Genomic DNA, 26192 nt, shown 5'->3' with positions numbered 1-26192 from the left:
TTTCACTTCTATGGCATGCTTGTCAGAATGTTAAATTTCTGTCTCCAGCTAACTGCATAAGCATATAGAAAATCTATTATCTTGACCTATGTGGAAAAACAAAAAGCACATGAATATATGTTTATTTGAATTATCATCTGAAAATGTAGCTCTGTGGTTCCCTCAAAATGAGTCCATTTAACACACTATAAAAAAGGGATAACATAAAACCAATTTTGTTTCTAATTTTAAGAGCATTTCTACTTTGTTACATAGATCCATCTAAGTAATTTATTATTTCAATCACCTACTAAAATGCATATAGTTCTGATTGTCTCTTACACTTGTAGGAAAGATTCCTTTCAGGCAGAAGGCTGAAAGTGCCTGGTCTGCTACTTTTTTTTTCTTTTTTTTTTTAATTACCCAAATTCTGCCAAGTACACAATATACTTTTAGCAATGAAATTAACTGTGTTGCAAACAGAGAAGTGTTTTGGTATATGATGAAGCCTGCACCTTTCTTTTTCCATTTCCTGAAACAGAAATTCTCCCCCTCCAAGGGAGGTTTAGATTGGATATTAGGAAAAACTTCTTCACTGAGAGGGTGGTCAAGCATTGGAACAGGCTGCCCAGGGAGATGGTGGAGTCACCATCCCTGGAAGTGTTCAAAAAACATGTGGATGTGGCACTTTGGGACATGGTTTAGGGAACATGGTGGCGTTGGATTAATGGGTGGACTTGATGATCTTGAAGGTCCTTTCCAACCTAGTGATTCTGTGATTCACTTCTTCCATACCTTACAGCTTTCGCTTTTCAGCTAAATTTCATCTTAACTCGAAGTAATAAAATGCTGAACAGTTTTAAAGAAGAACATGCACGTAATCCTTTTATACTGAAGGCATTTAACTTTACTGTCAGTAATACATGTGAGTAAAAGTGTTCTAAGAAGTCTTTGGTGACTAGGTCTCCTTGCTCTCAGTGTTGCACAAGGCATTTTACCATTTCAACCCTGGTACACTTGATGTTGCCATTTTAGAACCGTGTTACATATAGAATACATTTGCTCTATTACTCCCCAAAATACTTAAGAACAAAACAAACCAAAACAAGTTATAGGAAGCATGGAAAATCAGCAAAGAATAGACAGGAACCTGTCCATAAAACCTTTTTCTTCTTCTCCTTTATATTTCTGCTACGTATTCTCTTTGCATTTGCTGCAGACACTGCACGAGGACCATTTGCATGAATGGAAACCATTCACATGAGTGAGATTTACAGGGTAAAACCAGTCTGACTATGAATACAAAAGGTTAATGGGGTAACATTAGTCACCAGTTCGAGCTAAGAAGCTACAAAAGCCATTTGTTAATATCTGAATCCATTAAAAACCTCATCTTTTCAGCATTCATACTTATATCCTTCCAAATTGGACCTAAATTATAATTAGGGTTACTAACAATCCTCTGCACATGTCTTTCATAGAGGTTTGCACAGGATAAATCGTTCACCTTGTTTGATTGTAATGGAAAACAGGAAAACCATATATTAAAAATCAAAACAGTAACATTATGCAGAATAATAAAAATAGTAATGTTAACTGAAATAAACAAACTAAAGCTCTTAAAACAGCTTTAGGTACCATAAGTAAATGCAGGATAAGCATTTAAATATTTTTTCCATATTTAAAAAAACATACCTCCATCTAATAATTTGTTTCTGTTGATCAAGAAATTACTTTGACATTGCAAAGACAGTCGAGAATTCACAATCAAACAAGGGTCTGCGAGGGTATGCGACCTTACCTTCACCTGCATACGCCAGAATGGAGCGGGCACGCATCTGCTTCCCTTCTGTGGTTTTGCTGGAGCAGGTGTGTGAGCAGGAGGACCATGCGGACCACATGCTGAGCACACAGTCCTTCGGGCATGGAGCTTCGCAGACAACCGGGATTGGGTAGATAGCGTCTCTACACAGCTGTCTGTCAACCTCTTCTCCTGGGAAAGAAAAGGCCAGTAGCAGTCTATCATTTGTTAAATTAACTTAAAATGAGCAATCTAGTCCAGATGGGCACACAAATAAATTAGATTCTATTCTCCTATATAAACAAGGTAAATAGATTTTTTTTATTAAAATTACTCGTCTCCTCTGCCCTGATTCTAGAAGAACACGCTTAAACTTGGTTTAATTTGATATTCTGCTGAAGTGAATGCCAGCCTGAGTGGTCTTTAGGCTTTCATTTTTTTAATACATATTTGATTCCACAGAGAATCCTAATGTGAATAACGGAGTATATAATACACCTATGGAAAACTGTGTACATGGAAATGAATGTACATTAATTACCTAGTCTTTATACACATTTGTGGGAGAAGGGGAAAAGTATCCTAACTTCCAGCTTAGCCAATTTTATAAGCCACAATTCATCCTTTGAATTGCAGCTATGCATCAAGATATAAAGAGAGTTGCAGTAAGCTGCAGTCAGAGTGTCTTGTTTGGTTAGAAAGACCGTCATTTGTTAGCAAACCAGTAACACATCACTCTGTGTCACGGAAGTATAAAAATATCTACGCATTTATGTTCTGTCACATCAGTGTACACCTTTCATTACAATAAAAAGATCCAGGCTGGTATAAATTGTTTAATGAAATAGTAGCTAGTGTTTAAGTAGCAGGGCTGCTTTTGTTTTCAGTAAGGAAGCTATGGGAGCACTGTGTCTGAGAGCTGTCTGAATGGTACCCTGGCCACAAAGTGGTTAGTTTAGTAAGGTGACATATAATGGCCTGATCAAATCAGTTAATATTCCTTTAGTGAGGAATGAACGAATGACCACATATTCTGAGGTCAGTAAGTCTCACCGACCATGACAAAAGCCTCAGGATAAATCTTCATTTTGGAGCAGATGAAGGAAAAAAATGAACTAAGGAAGGAGAGATTTGGATTGACTGTTTTAGAGTTACAGCCTTGTTACCATACAAACCAGTTACAGAAAGTGCTTGCAAAGAAAAACACCAGGAACTCAGCAGTAGCTCAATATGTAATGCCAGTTACAAGGAACTGTGAAAAAGTCGCATCTAAGAGCACACAAGACTTCCGAGGCCCTGTTAATCATGTACAATCAAGGCATGGAAAGAGCCAGTTCATTTGTAAATATGAAACTCTTTTTTTTCAAATTTTATTTTCTGAAAAGCATAACATTTCAAAGCATCTGAGTGCCTTTTGTCCTATATGATCCTTGCTGTACTAGAGCATAAAACCTTCTGTTGTATTATTATTCATCTACTGAAATGTTATTGAAGCATATGTGATCTCGATGGGACCAAACAGGAGTGTTTATAGCATTACACTTGCTACAATCCATCATGTCAACCTTTTTGTTCTAATAGCTAATGTCAACAAAATAGTGTCTCATCAAGACTTGCAATGAATGTGTCTTCTGTACAACAAAACATTTGTTAGAAATAATCATGAAATACTCTATAATATAATAATAAAGACGTCAGCCAGTGTTAATAACTACCACCTGGATTCTGAAAACTAATTCAGTAAGAACTGTGAATGCTGTAAATGAAACCAAAGATCTACAAACATTGCTTTACCCAAGCCTCAGTTAGGCTTTTATTGCTTAATAGAATAATAATAAAATGAATCAAACACTAATCTAAACAGAAACTACATTTTTGTCATTCAAGGTTTACAGAGTCTTAAAACCTCTCAAATAAGAATATCTGATAAACTGAGTTCCTGAAAATAGAACGTACTTTAGTACTAGTGACGTATCATGAGTCCCAGAATTATTAACGACCAAGTTCTTTATAAAACCATAAAAGGGCCATCCATCCAGTATTATATGCCTTTAACCAGTGTCAAATATTTTATTCATACTGAATCTTTAGGCACAACAGAACTGCAAACATCAGTCCTCCTTGGCTCTGCAAACCAGGGATAGTCCTGCAGTTCATGGTTTTAAAATAGCCTAAAGTGGTCATAATCATCTGAATTATAAAGACCTTTGAGACCAAGTCAGTCTCAGTAGCTGTATTTTCCCATATTAAAAACACAAATTTGAGCCCTGCCAGAGGCTTCATTAATCTCTCACATTAAGTTCTGCTTCCTTCACTAGACTCAATTCTTTGCATCAATTGCTCCTTTTCTATCACAGGTCATCACACCTAGGACATCAATGAAAGAGGGATTCTTGCCTGCTTCATCAGAAGAGCACGTGTTTGGATTGAAGGACAAGATGGAAGAGCAGATTGCAAACTGCTTTTCCAAAGAATAGGAAAAAGCTAGAAAAGGGGTGAACCTTACTCTCAAATTGTTCCATCACCAAGTAAGACTCAATGAGGTAAATTGCTGGGACATTTTCACAACTTGCAAGGAATACCACTATTACAACGATGTATGTCATAACGTAAACATACAATACTATATTGAGCTTATTTACCGCCTGCCAACTAAGGTGGCGTTAACTTGAAACTCAAGCTAAATTTGCAGTCACAACAAGAAATTGTGGTAAATTAGTTTCAGTCTGAGTTTATATATATTAAAAAAAAAAAGCCTTCACTCTCTCCCAAAATCAAAGACCTCTTTTATCCTTTGCTTTTATAGAGAAAATAGTCTAGAAATATGTACCTTCCATATCAGCATTTCATTTCTGTCAACTGTTCAATTCTTATCTGATGAATTCAACAGCATAGAAATGCAGTTGGAAGGAATGTTTCATAATGGGTGGTACTTATCTTCAGGGAAATACTTTATTTAGACTAAATTGTTTCTGACATTTCACTAATGATTTTATGAACAACTTGACCTTTGTTACCTTTCTCTTTAAAGTGCATAGTGTAGTCAACTACCAAGAACCACTCAACCATAGGCTGGGAACAATGCCAATGTAAAGACTAAAGCGACTTAGAAAAAGTGCCATTTGAAAAAATTTACCATGTGTAGTCTAACATTGTATTTGAACTTTATAGATGTACATTTATGTTGCACGAGAGTTGAAGACAGAACTCCAAAAACATGAGTCAAATGTCCCTACCCTGAGTTACTTATATGCTAAGCAACAGAATGACAAAAAGTAAAAACCACAAAGAGGAAAACAGAATACAACACTTCCGTCAGGAAGACTCTTCACCGTTTATCAACTGATTTGTCCATTAAAATCTGGAATCTAGCAACAGTCCATATTCAGAAACAGTGCTTATGTAGTTGAATGATATTTCTCTCTTACGCAACAGATGCACATTTTGGGCTAAACTCTCCAAATTGCAATAAAGGAAGTGACTGCATGTGGAAATGCCAGGAGGCAAAAGAGGTTTTCTTTTTCAAGGATTTTTTAAACAGATTTGTATCACCAGTAAAGAGTGCCAAGGAGATAGCCTTTCAAATCCACATCTCTTCCTTGAACTGTTATGCTGGATCCAGCTAGATAACCAACGAAGTGAGTCACTACATTTAAACTTCCTTGTAGTTACCGCCTTGGTGTGAAGACCTAGCATGTGTTCACACACCAGGGCCACTATTGAACTACTGAAATATTTAATTGCTTTCAAACAAACAAACAACAATACAAAAGAACCCAAACCAAACAAAAAAACCCACCCCCCCTACTTGAATAGGAAAATTTTTACAGATATGAGAGGCAGCTTGTCAATAGCATGCAGGAGGAACTGGCTATTTATAAGTATCAGATTGTATTCGTATCAACATTCTTGTTTTATTACACTCACAAAGCAGATATGGTATCTGTGAAAATTTAATCTAGATGCTAAAGGTTGGGCTATACCACGGAAGACCTGTGTTCTGTGTTTAATGTAGTTGAATCATGCAGTTGAATCCTTAGTGTTTTTGTTTACTCGTCTGTAAAATGTGGCTGATATTTAAGTTTCTTGTAAAATGCTTTAAGACCTTTCCAATGGGAAGCATTCCCAGAGCTGGTATCAGTACAGAGACATGGAAAGAAAAGTCTCTTGCTTATTGTGCATCTTTTAATATGATGCATGCTTCAGTGCACAGTGAAAAATTGCTGTCAAATTCTGACCTGTAGTAAATGGAAAGGCAAGTGCTTAACAGACGGCAAAATTTTTTTTAAAGCCTTAAAATGAACAGTAAAATCAGTGCAAGATTCAATGAGGCATGAAGAACAACTGGGGGAAAAAAAAACAGTGTAAAATGAAAATGCTGCTGGGGTCCTCTGCAATAAAGCAATGAACTTGGTCTCAGTCCTATACTTGGAAACCAGCTATAATCTCTGAAAGGCTGAACTATAACCTGATATAAACCAAGTCAAAAATAGGCAATAAACTCACAATAAATGGATCAAATCATGACAGTACTTTGAACATTAATATTGAAAAATATTTTTAAGATATCTCTGTAATCAGTAAGGGACAGGAATATCACACAGTGGTAAGATAAATAATGCAGTTCTATAAGTTCATAAAAGAATTAATGACAGCAACTGAGCCTAAATGCTAAAACTGCAGACTTCAGACTCTGTACTGATTAGTCAAATGTGTTCAAATTTACCAGTATATCTGCAACTCTAAGGGAAAAAAAAAAGGCTCAGTTATGCTGATACCTTCTTTTTATGGCTCCTGGCAGCCACACGTGATAGTTTGCTTTTAAGTACAACAGACCACAGGAAACTACAGTGTGTCATTCAAATGTTTTTAAAAGTGCACATTTAAAATGAGTATGTAAAAATACAAAAGGATGGAAAAGATTGACAGTTCAAAGCCCTGCATGATCTGGATGTACTGGTTAAACACACTAGGGTATATAGTGTTGTATGTCTATGACTACACCAGTTATAGGCATCCCTTTCTTGGCTGATGCCGCTCTTACCAGTTTTCTTGTCTTGCCAGTGAAGCTAAAAAGGAGGAACACAATGCGTCATCCACTGGAAAACTGCTGGGCACCTCATATACTTGGTAAGGCACTACAGAGCTCAATTTTTAAAGCGCTCTGTGTTTGTGGGTGAAGAAGGTCTTGTTATTATTCAATTGACTTCAGTAATGCCTCTAAGCATGGAGGCTGCAGGAAAAAAATGCAGTTAGTTCACACGATGTTAAAATCTGTGAGCTGTGCTGGTTGGCATTCACTGTTTCCTTCCTTCCCTGTAGAGGAAAAATAATCAACAGGAAAGTATCGCACTGCCTCCTGTGTGGGTGTAAAGGCTGAAATAGCCAACAAGATTATTCTTTATCTTGAATTCTCATGCAGTTTCCCATATGCATTCCTCCCACATGAGGACCTACACATGTCCTTACGCTGACTCCCTTGTCAGCCTTCGAGCGTGTTGAATGACCTCAGACTGGTTGAGGAGCCAAAGCTGCTGTGTGGACTCTGCCCATGAAGAACAAAATATGCCTATCTATATTAAAAACTCAGTAAAACCAGGTCTGTGGTGTGTGCTCAGTCCTGTTTTTCATATGGAACTAACTTTAACCACTTGCCATACCCAAAGTTAGTAAAGCATCTGCTTCTCCACTAAAAAAGTTGTGCATACTACAATTTTACAATTTTTATGGTATTCCTGTAGATGTGCAGAGATAGTTTGACTAGAAGAGGGGAAAATGCTTTTAAAAAAAAAAAATTCTTACCAGTGCCTAAATATCTGTTTTAATTATAACTCAGGGCAGAAAATAAGTAAGAAAATATCAGTCTAAAATATAGCTGCCTCAAAGTTACAAGAACATCAAAACCAGACTGTAATAGAATGTAACAGAAAAACCATTAATCAGTTTAAATGTAATTATTCTAAAGAAAATGCAAGAAAAAAATCAACTTCAAGAAAACCACTTAAATAAGACATATATACTTATCCAAATTTAAAGTTCTATACTCGACTTTCATTAGTAATAACCTTGTCTACACATTGGCTGATTAGTCTGATGCAAAATTACAGAAAAGATACCAAAATTATCACAAAACCATACATTTTTCAGATACTGTAAGACCCAGCATCTGCTAATAAGCAGACAGTAATCAATTGACAGGACAAACTAACATTATAATTTTCATTTCTGATACTATTGTATTTCTTTCAAATCACTAAGCAATTACAAGTCCCCAAAGTTCACCACAAAAGGAAAAATCCTGCCTACCTAGCATGAACTGTCACAGCAAATTAACTTTTCCTTCCAAATCAGGGCTCTGCAGCAGTACTATGGATTTTTCTTTTTTCAGTGATCAGAAGAGGTAGGGAAGTACTTTGTGAACTATGCATAGGAAAAAGCGGAGGCTCATAACACTTTCATTTAACTTCTGCCCTTTTGCATAATCAGGCACTTGTGATCTATCTGCCTCAAAGTTCCTTATGTTACTTCAACTTTATCAGAACTGCTGACTGGAAGTTCAGTCTCATACCATGACTGAGGGTTTTTTTTGGCAATTCATTTTGTTGTGGTGTTTGGTTGTGGGGTTTTTTTCTTATACAAGAGGAACTCTCTGAGGAAAGCTGTCTTTCTCATAGCACGTGTCTCTAATTAAAATGCATACACAATTGCAAAAGGCTGACCCAGATTTTTAGGCAGAGAGAATTTAGAAGTTAATCTCTGAAAACCTAATCAAATAAGCCACAGAAAGGGGAAATAATAATATTTACAAGAAATTCATCATTTACCATCTTGTTTAGCCCAACAATCTTAAGAGTATTTAGAGGAAAAAAAAGCAGCACATGCAACAGCATCTGAGTGACAGACCCATTTTCGCTACTGAGTAAGTTCAATACTTGTATATAACACACACTTTGATAGACATTAGGAAACTTCAAGTGTTTTATTAATCCCAGCAACCTTCATAACATCTTGACAGTGTTTATTCATATCTGCTCCAAAGATAAAGGCTGTCAACATAAGCTTAATGTTAGTAAAACGGCAGTATCCTTGCAAACAGTAGCAACACTATGTTACCTTGTACGTAATTATTTTCTGTTCTGTTTCCTGAATGACCAGCTGTCAAAAAAACTCTAGAGCTGCACGAGGTAAGTTGATAAATTTTCAACATTTTGAATAATTTTTAACCTCTCTAATTATTGAATGTAAAGCAGCATTAACCTACAATTAATTTTCTCAATATATTCTACTTCATTGGCTCCAAAGTTTTTCAATAAACAGCATGTGAAAAGATGGTGTATTTTTCCCTTATATTATTCTTATCAACTGAAGTTTCTGCATTCATTTCTATCACTTCGGTGCCTAGCTGGTAGCTCCAAGTGTTAAATCAGTTGCTAATTCCCTAATCACATGCCTTTCTCTCAATTGCTTTTGCTAAGTAGTATCTGCATTTAATTAAGTACATCTTAATTAGTTGATGGTTAATATTTGTGAATATCTGTGATTTCAGTGAAGACAAATACATGACTTTATCACATCTATTCATTATGCAAAAATGAAAAAAAGTTGGTCCAATACTTCAATGATATGAAAACTTTGTAGGATTGTAAACTGGTGATTTGTGTGTGAAAATTTACTGCAGTTTTGGCTTCAATGTAAAATATAGAGTACAGAATCATTAAGGTTGGAAAAGACCTTGAAGATCAAGTCCAACCGTTAACTCAACACCACCATGCCCACTAAACCATGTCCTGAAGTGCCACATCCACACGCTTTTTGAATGACTCCAGTGATGGTGACTCTACCACCTCCCTGGGCAGCCTGCTCCAATGCTTCACCACTCTCTCAGTAAAGAAATTTTTCCTAACATCCAATCTAAACCTCCCCTGGCACAGCTTGAGGCCATTTCTTCTCATCCTATCGTTAGTTAATTGGGAGAAGAGACGGACACCAACCTCACTACAACCCCCTTTCAGGTAGTAGTAGAGAGCGATAAGGTTTCCCCTCAGCCTCCTCTTCTCCAGACTGAACAACCCCAGTTCCCTCAGCCGCTCCTCATAAGACTTGTTCTCCAGACCCCTCACCAGCTTCGTTGCCCTTCTCTGGACACGCTCCAGCAACTCAAGATCCTTCTGGTAGTGAGGGGCCCAAAACTGAACACAGGATTTGAGGTGCGGCCTCACCAGTGCCGAATACAGGGGCAGGACCACTTCCCTACTCCTGCTGGCCACACTGTTTCTGATACAGGCCAGGATGCTGTTGGCCTTCTTGGATCATACAGTTGTACAATATGTAGTATCATACAGTCTATTGCTTACTAAAAGAAAAATTATAAATGTGATACTTTGGCCACTTAATCAAAAAAAATCATGACTCTCATAAACATGGATGCAATTTTTTTAAAAAAACAAGAAACTATTTAGCACAAGCACATATACCTTCATCTTATTTACATGTTTACCATGACTGCACATACAAACCAGTGACATATAGAAAAGGCCACTGACTACTCCCTTTTCACTATGCAAATACAGGAAGATAATACCTTTTAAAATATAATCCTAAATTTTAAAATATGGTTTGTGTTTTTTTAAGCAAACATTTACAATGAAAAATGACTGAAGATGGCAGGAACAAATACTAAAGAAAAGGAAAATAGCGGGAGCTTAGAAACCCACCACAACCAGTGTTTCTCAAATCAAAGATAATAGCATGTCAACATACTTAAGCTCATCCAAAGTTTCAACCACACAAATTTTAAGAAAAGTAAATCACTGCTACAAAATCCAGTTTGGTATTCCTTAATGCATCAGGTAAAGGTAAGGCTTTGCACCATATACAAAACAGTTACAGGAATAATCAAACCCAAAATAACACTCCTTACTTTGAAATAATGACAGCAATAAAGGGAGAACTCTGAAACAAAAATGAAGAACATGTTTTAAAGACATATATTTCCTTCTAAAATTGCTTCAGATGGGAAACATCTCTGGATGTTCTTTGGATGCACTGGTTAAAAATGATGAACTCACACCTTCAGATACAACACTAACATTTCCAGTAATCCCATTTTCATGTCTGCTAATAGAACATATGTACCTCCATCTATATTAGAGTCATCTGTACCACAGTCATGTAGATACATTTCTTTATCCAAATAATAGTTTTTTGATGTAAAATGCATGTCATCTGTCACATATGTAGGAAGGTCAGATTAAACAACAATATGAAAAAATAATATTCCATAACTATGTTAATTCAGAAATATACAATAACCTGAGGTATTTGTCGGGTCGGGGCGGGGGGGAAGACACCTTAGTTTTTTCCATTGACCTGCAAACTTCTTATTTATGCTTGAATTCCTTACTCAATGAGAATGAGAAATGTGGAAGAAACTGTTCTGCTCTCTTTGTCATCTCAACAAAAATAACATTTTGTGGTATCCACTTTCAAACTTTACCTCTTATTCCTTTATACCATCTCTTATTTTTCACTACCCTTTGCTAGATGTACTCAGGCTGAAAAATTAAATTACATACATTTCACCCAGAAAATATGGAAAATGTTTTCCAATTCTCCCTGTATTTATTTACATAATTTTCTAAGTGGTAGTCGTGATGGCAGCCACAGTATCAGTTCTCCCAAGCATACAGCAATCACTTGGCTACCTCTGAAGCTCACAATTTAAAAACAAAAAACAAAAAAACAAAATCCAAAAAAATATCTTAAGGTCAGTTCATTCACTATACACAGAGGCACACTGAGGGTGTCTTACAGCACTAACTATGGCTTAAAAGGTAACACAGCCTTTTTATCTCTGACACAACACTATAAGTTACTGAGTACATATTTTTATTATGCATCAAAGACTAATGGAAAACTCTTGCAAATGATACCTTCTTTGAATTTTCACTACTTCTGATACCACTGAATATCCACTAGCATGAAAGAGGCTGTATCTGAACTATTAGTGATAATGTATCACTGAAAAAGACTGTTCTAAATAGGAATACTGAAGAATTAATCCAAATTAATTAAAAAGGGACTTTGAAGGAGATTAGTTAAACTGTATTAACATTTTGTGTGGCTATCCTTATTCAGAATGAAAGAGAAAATTCTTAACAAATAGAATTAAGGCCACCTTAATTCTGAATAAAAGGATTCACATACACATTTAATATAGTTTAACTAATACTATTTTTTGCAGTTAATTTGGATCAACTTTCCTAAATGTTTCCACACTGACAAGACAGGGTAAACAAAATCTGAAATATTATATGCCTTTAGCTAAAAATCTGCTACAGTTTAACTTCATGTAATAGAAGAGTTGTACCACAGGAATAGTAGTCCAGTATTTCTAATAAAGAACCTAGCAGAGTACCTACACATTGCCTAACAACAGCAGTAAGGTTTTCCTTCTGCTTGACAGGTAGTTGAAGCATTTTCACGGTTCATTTGCTAATGTAGTCTTACTGAGAATGATAAGGAACAGAGGATACAAGTGTATTGATCATAACCAAGCGCAGTTGCCTTCTAGTGTCAAATAAGCCAATCAAACGTCATCTTGATATGAAAGAAAAAGTAAGTTTGATGACAGGCTATGGTCCCATTGAGAGTAAAATCAATATTAGTCATGGGACCAAGTGGGATCAATATGTCAGACCAATAGGCCATTTTACACAAAGCAGGGAAAGAAGGGGAAAAGTGCTGACAGAGCTATAAGGAAACAAGAAGACACAGTGTGAATCTGAAGGATGAAATCACTTGAAAATTCACAGAGTATTTTTAAGAACACTTGGAAAAAGCTCCAACTCAGCTTAAAAAGACATAGCTGATCCCAAGATCAACCAGACATTCTCATAAACTTTTCCCGATCAAGCCACAATTTATACAGTGACAAAAACATATAAAAGTATGACTTCAAAAATAAAATTAAAAATACTTTCTCCACTTGTTTGTAAAACATTACAGAAACTCTGTTGTGTTTAACAGTGAAAGAAATTCCTTTGACAGACTTTAGAAATGTTTGTATGTAATTTTAAACATTGATAATTGTAGGATTTAAAATACATGGATTTGAACATGCAACATGTATCTATTTTAGCATTGCACTAAGTTTTTTTGTTTATTTAGAAAACAAGAAGTTTATTAAACACTGGCAATTATGTTATTATTGTTTACTACTGGTTATTTTCATCAAATTTTTAAACTCATCAGATATGGACAAGTAGAGTGTTGTAGCCTTTAAAAAGGTTTCACAGGTATTTTACTGTAACTACTATTTTAGACATTTCCCCCTCACCTCCAAAGAGCAAATATTTAAGGGTAGAATAAGTCTGGGATAGGCAACAACATGTTAGTGATTTCAAACACGTTTGATTAGAAATTTTAATTCTGATGTGCTGATCTGAATTAGATTAACATTCAGGGGTATGAGTTAGGAATAGAAGAATAAAAAGGAAATAATAAGCATGACTACAAAAACAGTAGCATGAAAACAATGTGAAAGCTCCACTAAAGTCAGTAGAATGACAGTGCTCACCACAGTCGATCTTCTGAACAATTCCCTACACTGTGGTATTAATCTGAATATTTAAACATTAAATGGCCTGGTTTCCAAGAAACACTGAATATCCATAACTTTCATGAATTCAGGTTTCTCTTTTTCTGCATAAATATGAATTTTGGAGGATAACTTTATAAATGTAAGTTCAGTTGCATCATAAATTGATTCATAAATACTCCTGCACTGCAGTTTTATGACCAAGTGTTTTCCTAGAATTTGGCCACCAACATTTAATGTTATTCCTCTCTCTAATGCAAGAGTATAATAATAATAAGAGTATAATGCTGAAGAGAATGACTAATGGCATGCAGCTGACAGAATATTAGATGAATTTTTCAGTTTGTCAATTATCTAATATTTCACTACTATAAAGTGAATTTGCAGCAAGTTTACAACTATACATTTATAAATATCTGTGATACAACTTGCCACACAAATATACCTGTAACTCAAGAGGGGTTTTAAGAGTATACAAAATATTATTTCATATAGTAAAAGACGATTGCAAACATTTTCTTTGCATTATTCATCCAGCTGCTGCTAGTAAAGAGTTGTCACTCTATATGTAATCTGACAGCTCAATTCAATCAGAGTTAAAACACAGGACCCAAGAGGTGTAAAAGAGATCACTGCCACTGTCATGTTTACACATTTCTGAGAAACAGCTTTATAATTAATTTCATGGGTGCTTCTGTCCATATCCTACTACTGGCAAATAAAATGCAGTCTTTGGAGAACATCTTTTTACCCATCTTGCAATGAATATCTTCTCGTCATTACAACTGGAAAGCACAGCATGCCTTCAGGGAGCTCAGACTGTGAATTAATCTTGTCTTTTGGAAACATTTTCATAAATGATTCCTCTCTAGAAGACTAAAACTAAGCCATTCTTTTCACTTTTCCTTTTTACTGGCCTCTCAGTATATGGAATCAGAGAAAGAGCTCTCAGGAAAACAACCAGAGGTAAATACCACTCCATCTTACAAACCTATGCTAAATTAAGGAAATACAATAACATTGTCACACAACAAAACCAAAAGTAGCAGGAACACATTTGCAAGTACATTATAACTTTTCTACTTTGTTACTAAGTTATAGAGGTTAATGTCCTAAAGTCACAGATATCTGACAGTTCACTCCAGATTTGCACCTACTCAGAGAAATCAACCATACCCTGGAAATAAAGCTCCCTTCCCCTACTAGGACATCAGTGGTTTCCTGGAAGCCTCCCACAAGATTTAAGAAGCTTCTAACTAGCTTTATTCTTCTTTTTCCTCTTTTAAAGAAATATTCATTCTGAGACATTCAGAACAAGAGGTTTGATGTAGTTTCTACTTAATATCTTTTCTCTGGAAAACACTAATGCGGCAATTTGCTATTTATAAAATAATATTGGTACCAATAAAGGATGTCTCAAATCAGTAAAATTAAAACCAAACATCTGATAATTCCTAGGGTAAGATTTACATAGCTAATCCATAAATTATTCCCAAAATTATGTCAAGAAACCAAGCAGCAGTAAAAGCCAGAATTAACATTGCTTTTGTATAAACAGATTTTAAATTGCATAATCACACATTTATTTTTCCACTGGGTCCCTTCCTGGTTCAGTTCACAGGTTGGAAACTCCTCAATGAGTAGCTGTTTGGTATCTTTAGTTTTATTCTCTTTGTTCAAGGCATGAGCCTATGTTTTATTTACCATATATTAATTAAAAGTGTTATTAAAACAGAATTGGTAATTTTTCTAAGATCTTTCTGTGACGGCTACCAGATGCCTGCTAATACATTTATTTTCAGAACACTCAAGATATGACAGGTCAGTATTATTTATATTTTGCTGATGCTGAACAAAAGCAGAGCAAAATTAAACCCTTAAGAATGAGACAACTAAGACTAGTCGTCTCAAAGATGAAGCACTCATTACTACAAAATGCCCACTTAATCCCCAAAGGAGATACATCCATTTCACAAATAAGTAGCAGGTTCTGTGGGGAAAATGTCATGTAGGCACAATTAAATAATTAAAGACTTCCATCTGATACATTCACATAAGGACCAGACAAACAACCTTAATTTCCTAGTGTTTTAGGGTTTGGCTTTGCAACCTAAGACACTTATTTTTGACATAATATTTATTTCCAGATTTCTAGTTTAAAACAGAAGCCAAATGAAAAACAGTACTTTTGCCATGGGTGTTACACTGACTCTGGACACTTACTGCTCTGCCAGGTGATCTCACAGGACAAAAGCAGCAGCAGACTATAATGTGCTGCATTTCAGCTCTAGAACTGACAAATTTCCTTCTTTCTTCCCCTTTTCTGGCTTCTTATCCAGCCTTATTTTCTCCAGACACTAATCCCAGTCAGTCAGACACTGTCCCTTTCACCCAGCCCTGCCAAGTTCTCTCCAGCTGCCTGTCAAATCCTCCTTGGGGCTGACCGTCACCAGACTGAATCCCTCCTCAAATTCATTCCTAATCCCTGCCATGTAGAGACCTTTTATAACTTCTTTTGAGTTCCTTACTTGTTCTTAGTAAACTGTCCTGGAGGAAACTAGGGTCCATTCCTACCTTTCCCCAGCTCTTAACCTCATTGCTTGGTCAGTACCAGTTTCTCCCTCATCTTCCATCCCCTTTTCACCAAATCCCCGGTACAAATCTATTCCTTTCCTTCTGCAAAGGGTCTGTAACTCTATCTATCTGAAACCCTGCCAAAAGCTACCTGCACCCCAAAATCTGGAACAGATCACTGGGAAAACTGGAGAGACCGGGATCCTCAGTTGTTTGCTCTGATTTGGTGTAATCGTTGTAGCCAAGCATGTTTTACTCTTACTTTGAAGTTTTCTTAAGTATTCAGTGGAGATGGTGCTTGTGCAGTGCACGGGAGTTACAGGAATTGCAAAATGTCACAGATTATCTTAAGGCTCTTTAAGTTACCACTGGAACAGCCAGCTTGTGAAATCAAATATTTCTTGGCAGATAAGAGTGGTTTTACATTAAGCAGTTCTCAACACAAATTATGATCTGAAAGAAAGGTCAGACAATGAGCTGCTTAAGGCTGGAAGTACTGAGAATAAAATTCCTATTATTTATTCTGTCCTAGAGGATACTGTCCTAGAACATTTTATTATAAAGATTAATTAGTACTGTGTAATATAATCTTCCAAGACAGTGGTATTTAATTTATAAATATGCAAAATTATTATTATATATAACATTATTAAATGTAAAATTATCTCTTCTGAGGTTTTGTAAAAAATTTCAGGTACTCTGAATCTGTTCTATGGAGTTAACACATGACACAAAAATCGAAAAACAAAGAAGTTCAATGCTGGGTCTATAAAACCCGTTTTTCAATCCATCTGTAAGTCTACAAACACCTTTTTTTCTTGTTTCATAACAGCATAATTTGAAGTAACAAATGGAAAGATTGCAGAGCATTAAACTGGCCTTCCTAAAAAAAGTGGAGTCTAATCAGGATTGAGTTCCTGCTTTGTAGGCTGCTATGCAAATCAAAACTCATTCATTAAAATCCCCCCTCTTAATTTACGTACTGCTGTTACAAGCAATTCTTGCAATATTCTACTTTTCCATCTGGTTGTGATACCAAAACCAAAAGCAGGTTACTAAAAGCATGCATCATATGAAACATGTAATTGCATTCTCTGTGTTGTATTTCCAAAATTTTTTTGCTTCCCACTACAGCAACTTCTATTCCTAGAGATTCAATAAATTTTAAGTACCAAGTACACCTTCTTGGAAAAGTTGTTCTATTACATTTTAAAAGTAAACATGCCAAAATCCAGCAAACTCATGTGACTAGACAGCCAGGTTATTATCTATGACACAAGAAAAAGATTTTGGTAATTAAGTTATCCTAACCATTTTTAACTTAACTATATTCATTATGAACATTAATGTCTCTGCAGACATTGTCCACACCAAGCGCAACTCTGTCTTCAAACATATATGATAAATTTGAAACAAGGGTCTCTTGCAGTGTCATAAGTGATAATGGTTTACTGCAATTATCCCTTTAATTAAAATCAACACATCACATTCCAGGCTAACTATAAAAGACATTGACAAAGTAAATTATGCATTTAAGTCATCCCATATAATGAAATCTCTTCATGTTATACAAACACTAAAAGCAACCATTCTTATATGGAATTTAATGGGGATATGTCCACTTTCCCAACATCAAGATGAGAGACAAACAGGAATTGGTATAACGTATTAAATGTGACCTTTAATTGCAGTACTGTGCACTAATTTCTCCTTGTATTCCTTTATACTAAATAAAGCAAAACTTGTTAAAAAGAAATGCCTTAAAAATCCAATACTCTGAAACATAATGGCCTGAGAATATCAATTTTAAGGTCCTTTAAACTGGTTTTATTTTACCCTTAGTAACAAATTCTTACATACAACAAACATCCGATAAACACATTTAATAGTTTTTATGTAACCAGACAGATCAAAGGAAAGGAAGGATGGGTTTATAAATTTCATATCCTATGTGTTTACAGGGAAGAACAAAGTATGTATCTTACATTTGATTTAATGCCTCAGATAGTCAGCCAAAAAGCTGTCAGGAAAAAAAAACACAGTTCCAATCAATTCTGTAATGACATTAGCTAGGAAATGAATATTGGGAAATGATGACTAATGCCCATATAACCAAGTTCCTGTAAGCATAAAGCAGTATGCTCTGAAAAAACTGTCATTAGATACTGTATTTTTCTACTAATTGAGTGCTGAGCATTAGCCAGATTTTGATCTGGGTTTTCTTGCAGGATTAACTCAATAATTAAATGTAATTCAATTTGAATCTGGCTCTTCATTCTTTTTAAAGAATGAAGTCATCAAGTGCTAGAAAGTAGGTATTTTCTTTTTAAGTAATCATCCAACTAGTTTGATGGTTTCTTCATTCAATGCGTATAGCCACATAATAGAAAGGGTAGAAGTAGGCTCTCTACCTGGGTATACCTATAAAGCTTCCATTGATTCTCTTACTGTTTCCCATTATGAAAATGAATGAAGACCAGCAGCTAGTCATTTAGCATATATTTGATTCAAACCATAAATATACAGGAAGAGCCATTTTTTAACCAGCCAAAACATTTTCAGTGAAAATTGTTGCACCAGCCAATCTTCAGTTTCTTTCCTGAAGTTTATTCTATATATTTAATTAGATGCCTATTGTAAGAAGATATAAGGCCACAAGCTAAAAATTAAGAAACACAATATAGATAGTGATCAGAAAACTACAGAAGAAAATTTAAACTACATGAAGAAATTTTTTAAGCTTTTCTGCAAAGTTAAATTCAGTAAAAAGAATACTTGTATTTCAGAAATAAGTATTTCTGAGTCTAGAGAAAAATAGCAAAGCAATTACTATAGGATTGTCACTATAGCTGAAGGGTGGGTCAGTCACACTAGCTGAGAATAAGCACAGATAAAGGAAATGTACACTATTCCACTTTGGACAGTACAGTGTTTGAGCCACCCTTTATAAAATAGCTAAACTAATCGCTTTGAAATGTTTACATCTGAGTATCTCAACAAAACAGAGTAGTTTACCTTCTATGTCTTTGAATTAACTACCCGACACCATTGTTTTTGCCCTCAATATTGCAGACAGGGCACAGCCCACCCGTGTTACAGCAGGTTATACTGATATCGCTGTGGTTTGAATTCGCACTCCAGTCTCAGGAAGACCCGCGTCACCTGCGGACGTCCAGGTGCCAGAAGAGAACTTGGGGCCCTCAGCTACATCAGCACACATCTCTGCCCAGACAACTTCAGGAACAATTTTGCTACTTCAAGGAGTTGCAGGAATTTGCATATACACAAAGAGCCTTGCTGTTGCCATGGCTTCCTCTTCTAAGGTTAGTCATCTCTCACAGCTGTGGGGTAGGAGACGGCAATGAGTCCATCCCTTCCCCCTGTGGAGCTAACTGTAACCCAACAATCAGTGAGCTTGAACAAAGTCCAGAAGAAATTTGCTCTTCAAAAGTGAGATCCATTTTATCCTGAGTAACACATGCAGTGGTACAAAGCGCAGTATATTATGAAGGCTGTAAACTAATTTATTATTTACACGTTCCTACAAAATGAGCAAGTAATTTCAGCCTATTGTCTGAGGATCAGAAGCACACTACTGACACCACTGCCGCTGCTGGTACCTGTGCTGCGGAGTTCAGCACAAAGGTAAAAACCTAAAAAAGCATAATGAATGAACCAACATTTTGTAGGCATTTTCAGCAGTAGTTAATTTTGTAGATTTTTATGCCAGAAATTATTTTGCCCTATTTACATATGGGCAGCACGAATGTATTTGTTACAGAGTGGAAAAGTGGCCAGCTTTCCTACTATAGGCTGAGTCTTTAAATAATACCGAAATATTATTGAAACTGTATTCTTCATGGATTGCCATAGCGACAGAGAAATAGATCAAATTAATCTGTTGTAAAATCAGTCCTCTGAACTGCATTAAGGAATCTAATAATAGATAATATGTACATAACTGTGTGTGTACCTGCATGCAAGTATGCCATATGTATTACATATATAAATAGATTAATTGCATTTTATTTTTTTAAAAATGTCATTCCATCATTAGCAAAAGTTAATCTGTAGCATGGAACATTAGCCACAGATCTCTAATCATTAAAATAATATATATGAAGGAGGAATTCTGATCAGCTTCTGTCCAATCTTGGAGTTTCAACAGCTGAAAGGAGGTTTTTTCACCTGAAGGAGCTCCTTTGTAAAATTTCCTGAAAGACGTACTAAGAATATTTATTCTGAAAATGTTCTTTCCACAGTAAAAGCCTGAAGTTCCATTTATATAATAAAATACATCAAAGTTCATTATAACCACTGCAATGACAACGTGGGGTACTGACTGTCGTATTTCTTTTCAGCCTGAATGAAAATTCTGATTACTGCAATCAGTTGTGGAAAGAGAATGACATTCATAGGCCTCCAGCAACAACACAGGAGGATAATCTATTGTTTGCTATTGTCTCAAAGGCTGTAATGACTCTTATCTTTACACCAAATTGAAGAGAGGAGCTCATTCCAGTTATATAAAATGATCTCACGAACACTGCTATTTGATTCTAACTGTAAAGTAAAACACCAGGTCAAGACATGTTATCCTAACTAATTATGCTTTAAACATATAGAATGATGAAACAGTCAACAGAAAGACAAGATACTCATCAGTGTGGGGTTTATCTTACATTAAAGCGGTGCACTTACAGTACAATGCTTGATTCTGAAAATTACAAATCCAGCCTTTTTCATTTTATAAAGCAGAAGCCAAGAGGAAAATATAATTTTGTTTTAATATACTTAAGTCCCTTTGATCCAACCTCTCCTATTCAGGCATTGATTTAAGATTGGCTAATTAATTCATATGAACTAAAAAAAAAAAAGCAGCTCTTGAAGAGACTGAAGAGAGTATTGTTAAGCAAAGATTAGTTCAGTTTAAGTAACATTGCGAACTTAGTCAATGATTAAACACTTTCCACACATTGTTTCCTTTCACAATCATTTTACCTGTAAAACCGAACAAAATTCCCTGTGTGCCATTTAGATTAAAATTATAGCAACACATGATTACCTTACAAATTATTTATCCTGTTAATTGAATCACAGTCTTTAAGTGACAGTCAATGTTGTCTTCTCCAAGAAGTGCTCAAAGAACACTGAGTATCACAAATTTCATATGAAGATTAATTTAAACCATGATGTTTAGACAATGAAAGAGTAGCATTCTCCAAACCTTATTTTACCACAAACTACCTTGCAGCTGTGTCATTTGATGCAAAACATGCCTGGTTGCAAGATGCTGCTCTCCTAGATTTTGCAGAGCAGAATCTGGATGCCCGCAACAAGCGTTTGATGAAGGATACGTGTGCCAGGGTCAGAGGTCTGAGTACTAGATGGGAACTACCTGGGAAGAGGTAGTTCAGAAAAAGCATTTAAGAGTTGCCTACAGGATTTTCAGTGGGTTGGTGCTGTGGGAGGCAAAGGAGATGCTTGAGTAGGGTTAGCTTGGAGGGAGAGACTACCAAGGTTGGTGGGTCCTTTCTTTGTACTTTCTTTGCTTCTATTGTATCATGCTAATCTTTCTCAGGAAAGACCTAAGCAAAAGCCACTTGGTATTACTGGTGAAGATCACAGAAGAGGAGGAGGGAAGAAGAAGAGAAGGAAGGGATTTCAAAGAGGAGCTGAGGCAATTGACTATATTACTCTCCATTGCTTTTGCACTCTGTTGAAAGATATTGAACACGTATCTTTGTGGGTGATTGGATCTTTGCAAAGAAAACCATAATTGCAATTTGTTTTCTCCTTTCTTTGAAGCTCTGCCCACAACTCTAATCTTAAAGACTGACAGGCACACAGCCAAAGACTGACTTCTCACTCCTCCTGGGACAGATTGATGAGATAGGCGATGTATAATTCCATATAATTACAGCAATATATAACACCATATAAGCCAGAAAGACAAAGATTAATACTGGAAGTAAAAGAGTTATTCATTAACTCATATTGTCAAATTTTGCCAAAACCAAAGCCCATGCATTGCAGAGAGCAAATCCCATGAGTTTGAAACAGAACAATAGAAAATAGCATATACATAAAACATATCTCATAGTAGCTCGATTGCATGCTCCAAATGTATTATGGTTACAATAAATTAGAGTCAATTAGTAAGAAATAAGGCTAATCAGAAGTTAGACATGTGAGCAAATACCACTCCTCAAAACTAAATATAAGTCAAACTATCAAAATATAGTGAAGCAAAAAAATACTTTCTATTCAGTTTATAGGGGGGTTTTTTTTGCTATTAAAAAGCCAAGAAAAATTCAGAATTATTTAGGGCACACTTTCATTTATGAGGAAAAGGCCATTTTTCATCTGAAAATGTCTACAAACACAATTTCAAATAGTTTCAGTATTGTTGCCAAGAAATTATTACACTGTGAAGGGAAATCTTTTAAGAAAGGGACAGAAAATGCAGTAGATTCAGTATTGTAATTCTAGGCTAATCTCTTTCTGAGCTGTAAAAATGGTTACCAGTTCTCTGATGTGTATAAAGAAAAATAAAGTTTATGCTCCAAGGTTTTCAATTTAAGCCCCAAAACTCAATTATGACCCAAATTCTTGAGCATGAAAGCTCAAGATTTAAATCTCTCTATAATCAGTTCTTATTACTTCTGACCAATTTAATTATAAAATATTTAGTGCAGCTGTTAAATACTCATCAGAGGTGTGCCCTTACTTAATCCTCTATAGGGAGTTAGAAGTCTCTCACCATAACTACGCTGTAGTCAGTACAATTATTTTAATTCAAACGCTGCTCTAGACTATAATATTACTAATGAATAAGGAATATTCTCACAACGGTAATTCATGAGTCTTCTGTAGATTAAAGTATTTTGTAAGCAGCTTTCAAAATTGGCTTTTATTACTATGTCATGCAAAATCTGTTTGCTCTCACAGAGGTTAATTGAATAATGGTGGTATTTTTTTGACCTTTTGAAGAAGCAAGACAGCCTGGACTGTCAAACCAACTCCATAATACACATCAAACCATGCTTTTTTAATAAACATATTATTATTTTTCTTCTAGCTATACTTACTGCGATGCATCTTACTTCCATTTTATTTGGTTTTGGACTCAGCGGATTAGCTTTGTTAGCAGGATTACATCAGGGAATTCAGTCAAGTCATTTTAGGCATGAAAAACAATAGCTGTTTTCTATTTTCTTTTCTCAAAGTCTCTTTGGGAACCTTTGAAAACCTACAGTGTGTAGGTGAAGGAGCTTGATCCTAGAGCAACTAGAGGGCCCATCCTTCCTAACCAATACTAAAGAACATTTCTCTCTATTCCAGACAGCTTGGTTTTAAGGCCTGAGAAAGCTGAGAAAAAAAAAACCTGCTACCCTTTTGGACTACATTTTCGCATCTTTACTCTAGTCGGTGTGGACTGTGGGAAAAAGTATCTTACCATCACTGTTGATGCAGACGACAACAGGAACCTGCGTACCAGGGCCACATGGCTTCTCATTGTCAGGAATGCACTCCTCCAGTCCCACGATTTTCCAGTCGTAGCAGGAGGGCTCTTCACACGGGATGGCTTCCAGCAGGTGAGGGCAGTTTCCTGTTCCTCCTGTAGGCTCATTGATGATGCGTCGTTTCCTTAGTTTAAAGCCTGAAATGTCCATGCAAATACAAAGTGAAGAATAATTCAATTCTAAAATGCAAAGTGAAGAGATTTTTATCTATCTACACCTGAGGGAACAGCTCTGTTTCTCTTCTGTGTAAATGACACCACAGACACTCATCACAACACTGCATTTTAGGTAACTGGGTAGAAGAACTCATTAAAGAAGGGAGGTAAAACTTGACAAGAGCATCACAAGTTTTGAGCTCATTCAGTAAGCTTTGCTTTAATCTCCTGTTTATCCTACTCATACATACTCCAGAAGGGACACAGGATTAATTTCCTGTGCATCACTCTTGTCAGGTCCATCTCATCCAACAAATCCTGACTAGATTGCTGGGTTGTTATTTCTCAAATATGTTGTTTGTTTTCTTCTCAGGTATCTTATCTATATTATTTAATATAATATTTATCTATATTGCAACAGGGCCTGCTGCAATAGGACAAGGGGTAATGGTGTTAATCTAAGAAAGGATAGATTTAGACTAGATCTAAGGAAAAAAATTTTCACAACGAGGGTGGTGAAACATTGGAACAGGTTCTCCAGAGAGGTGGGAAATGCCCCATCCCTGGAAGCATTCCAGGTCAGGTTGGACAGGACTCTGAGCAACCTGATGTAGTTGAAGATGTCCCTGCTCCCTGCAGGGGGGTTGGACTAGATGACTTTTAAAGGTCCCCTCCAAGCCAAACTATTCTACGGTTCTATGATCCTCCAACAGGGATGGATTATGAAGTGAAAAGAACTTATAAACAGGCCCCACCAAAGACTACGTTGCCAGAAAAGGCAAGGCACAGAAATAAACGCAAGAAGTCCTATGAACAAATTTTCAGTAACTAACACCACAATATTCCCTTGCAAGCATTTACAAATTTCTGGATCAGAGCAACTGATGGGCCTTTATACAGTGTATCATCTGCCAGGTTGATGTCAGTCTCTAAGAGGAACTCTCTCTCTCTCTCACTTTCAGGATGGCATGTTGAAAAAGCCAGACTAAATCTATGGTCAGGACGTAATCAAACTGAATGGATTCAGAAAATAATTTCTCATGTAATAATTTTCTATAGTTTCTGATATATTTGATCAGAATATTTTAACTTTATCTTTTTACATCTCTTCACAGTCTCCTTGTTTTTAATCTCAATATTCAGGCAGGTTAGTAATACAGAGATATTTTTTATAAAACACTACATATAACCCATTAATTTCTACCAGGACACAAACTAAACAGGAGAGAGTTTTCAAACACATATGCGTAAGAATTGATTCCTTGTTTGAAGATGTGCCTCTTAATTAAATCAATTTATAATAAATATTACTTTAAAAATAAATTTTCATGTATCTTTAATTTTTTTTCCTCAGTTGAAGGGGTCCAAGTTATGTTAAAATGGTTTACTGAGCCTGCCACAAAAGTCTGATATAATTTCAAAAAAACAACTCCAGTGTCTACTGCAACAAAGGAGGCAAATGATCCACAGTAAAAGGCCATTTCTGAGATACCGTCCTGGTTTCAGACAGGGCAGAGTTAATTTTCTTCATAGAAGCTAGTGTGAGGCTATGTTTTGGATTTGGGATGAGAAAATGTTGATAATGTGCTGATGCTTTGAGTTGTTGCTAAGTAGTCAAGGACAGTCCAGCTTCTCATGCTGGCCTGCTAGCAAGAAGGTTGAGGGTGCACGGGAAGCTGGGAGGGGACACAACTGGGACAGCTGACCCCAAATGGACAAAGGGATATTCCATACCATATGACATCATGCTCAGTATATAAAGCTGGGACAGAGAAAAAGGAAGGGGTGGAGGGACGTTCAGAGTGATGGCGTCTGTCTTCCCAAGTGACCATTACGCGTGACGGAGCCCTGCTTCCCTGGAGATGGCTGAACACCTGCCTGCCCATGGGGTGTGGTGAATGGATTCCTTGTTTTGCTTTGCTTGCGTGCGCAGCTTTTGCTTTACCTATTAAACTGTCTTTACCTCAAACCATGAGTTTCCTCACTTTTACTCTTCCGATTCTCTCCCCTGTCCCACCATGGGGGAGTGCGTGGGACTTAGTTGTCAGCTGGGGCTAAACCACGACAAATACGTAAAGAGATTTGCTGCTAAAACTGGAATTGCCTGTACAACTTTTACATCATTCTCTCAGATCTGTCAATGCAATTATAAAATAATTTCCAGATAAAACGAAAACATTGGCAGTTGAGAAAACATCCCTGCTTATGTATACCAGAATAAAGACTTTCCTAAAGTACATCCTAATACACTTCCATTAGGCAGGTGTCCAAATCAGTCTCACAATCCTGAACATTATCCCTGAAAATGTAGCAAATCTTTCAGTGATGGAACAGCAACAGAAATAACAGATTACTTGACTGTTGGACTCAGAGGAGACTTGATCCAGTGGGCTTACACACTGAACTGCTTTTTCCTTCTTGAACTGATCAAGGTTGAGTCACATTACCGTGAAACAGTGTTGTAAAACTTGCATTATTGCTGCCCAGACTGGAGTGTAGCTAGCAGTATACCAGCAAGAAACTAAGCTAACATGGTAATTACAGTGGCTCCTTCAAGT

General features: G+C 36.2%; 1 protein-coding gene across 1 annotated transcript in view; it reads right to left on the bottom strand.

The window, feature by feature from the left end:
* THSD7A (thrombospondin type 1 domain containing 7A) overlaps nt 1-26192 on the bottom strand; it is a 199780-nt gene that overhangs the window by 72127 nt on the left and 101461 nt on the right. The window contains exons 7-8 of the mRNA XM_082015333.1: nt 23413-23616; nt 1781-1972 (exon numbers count right to left, since the gene is read on the bottom strand). Coding sequence (XP_081871459.1) covers nt 1781-1972; nt 23413-23616 — 396 coding nt within the window. The remainder of the gene's footprint in view (nt 1-1780; nt 1973-23412; nt 23617-26192) is intronic.

Source organism: Phaethon aethereus (assembly GCF_964289735.1).
Source record: "Phaethon aethereus genome assembly, chromosome: 2".
Lineage (NCBI taxonomy): Eukaryota > Metazoa > Chordata > Aves > Phaethontiformes > Phaethontidae > Phaethon > Phaethon aethereus.
Note: the sequence above shows the minus strand (reverse complement) of the source record. Positions and strands in the feature narration are given on the sequence as shown.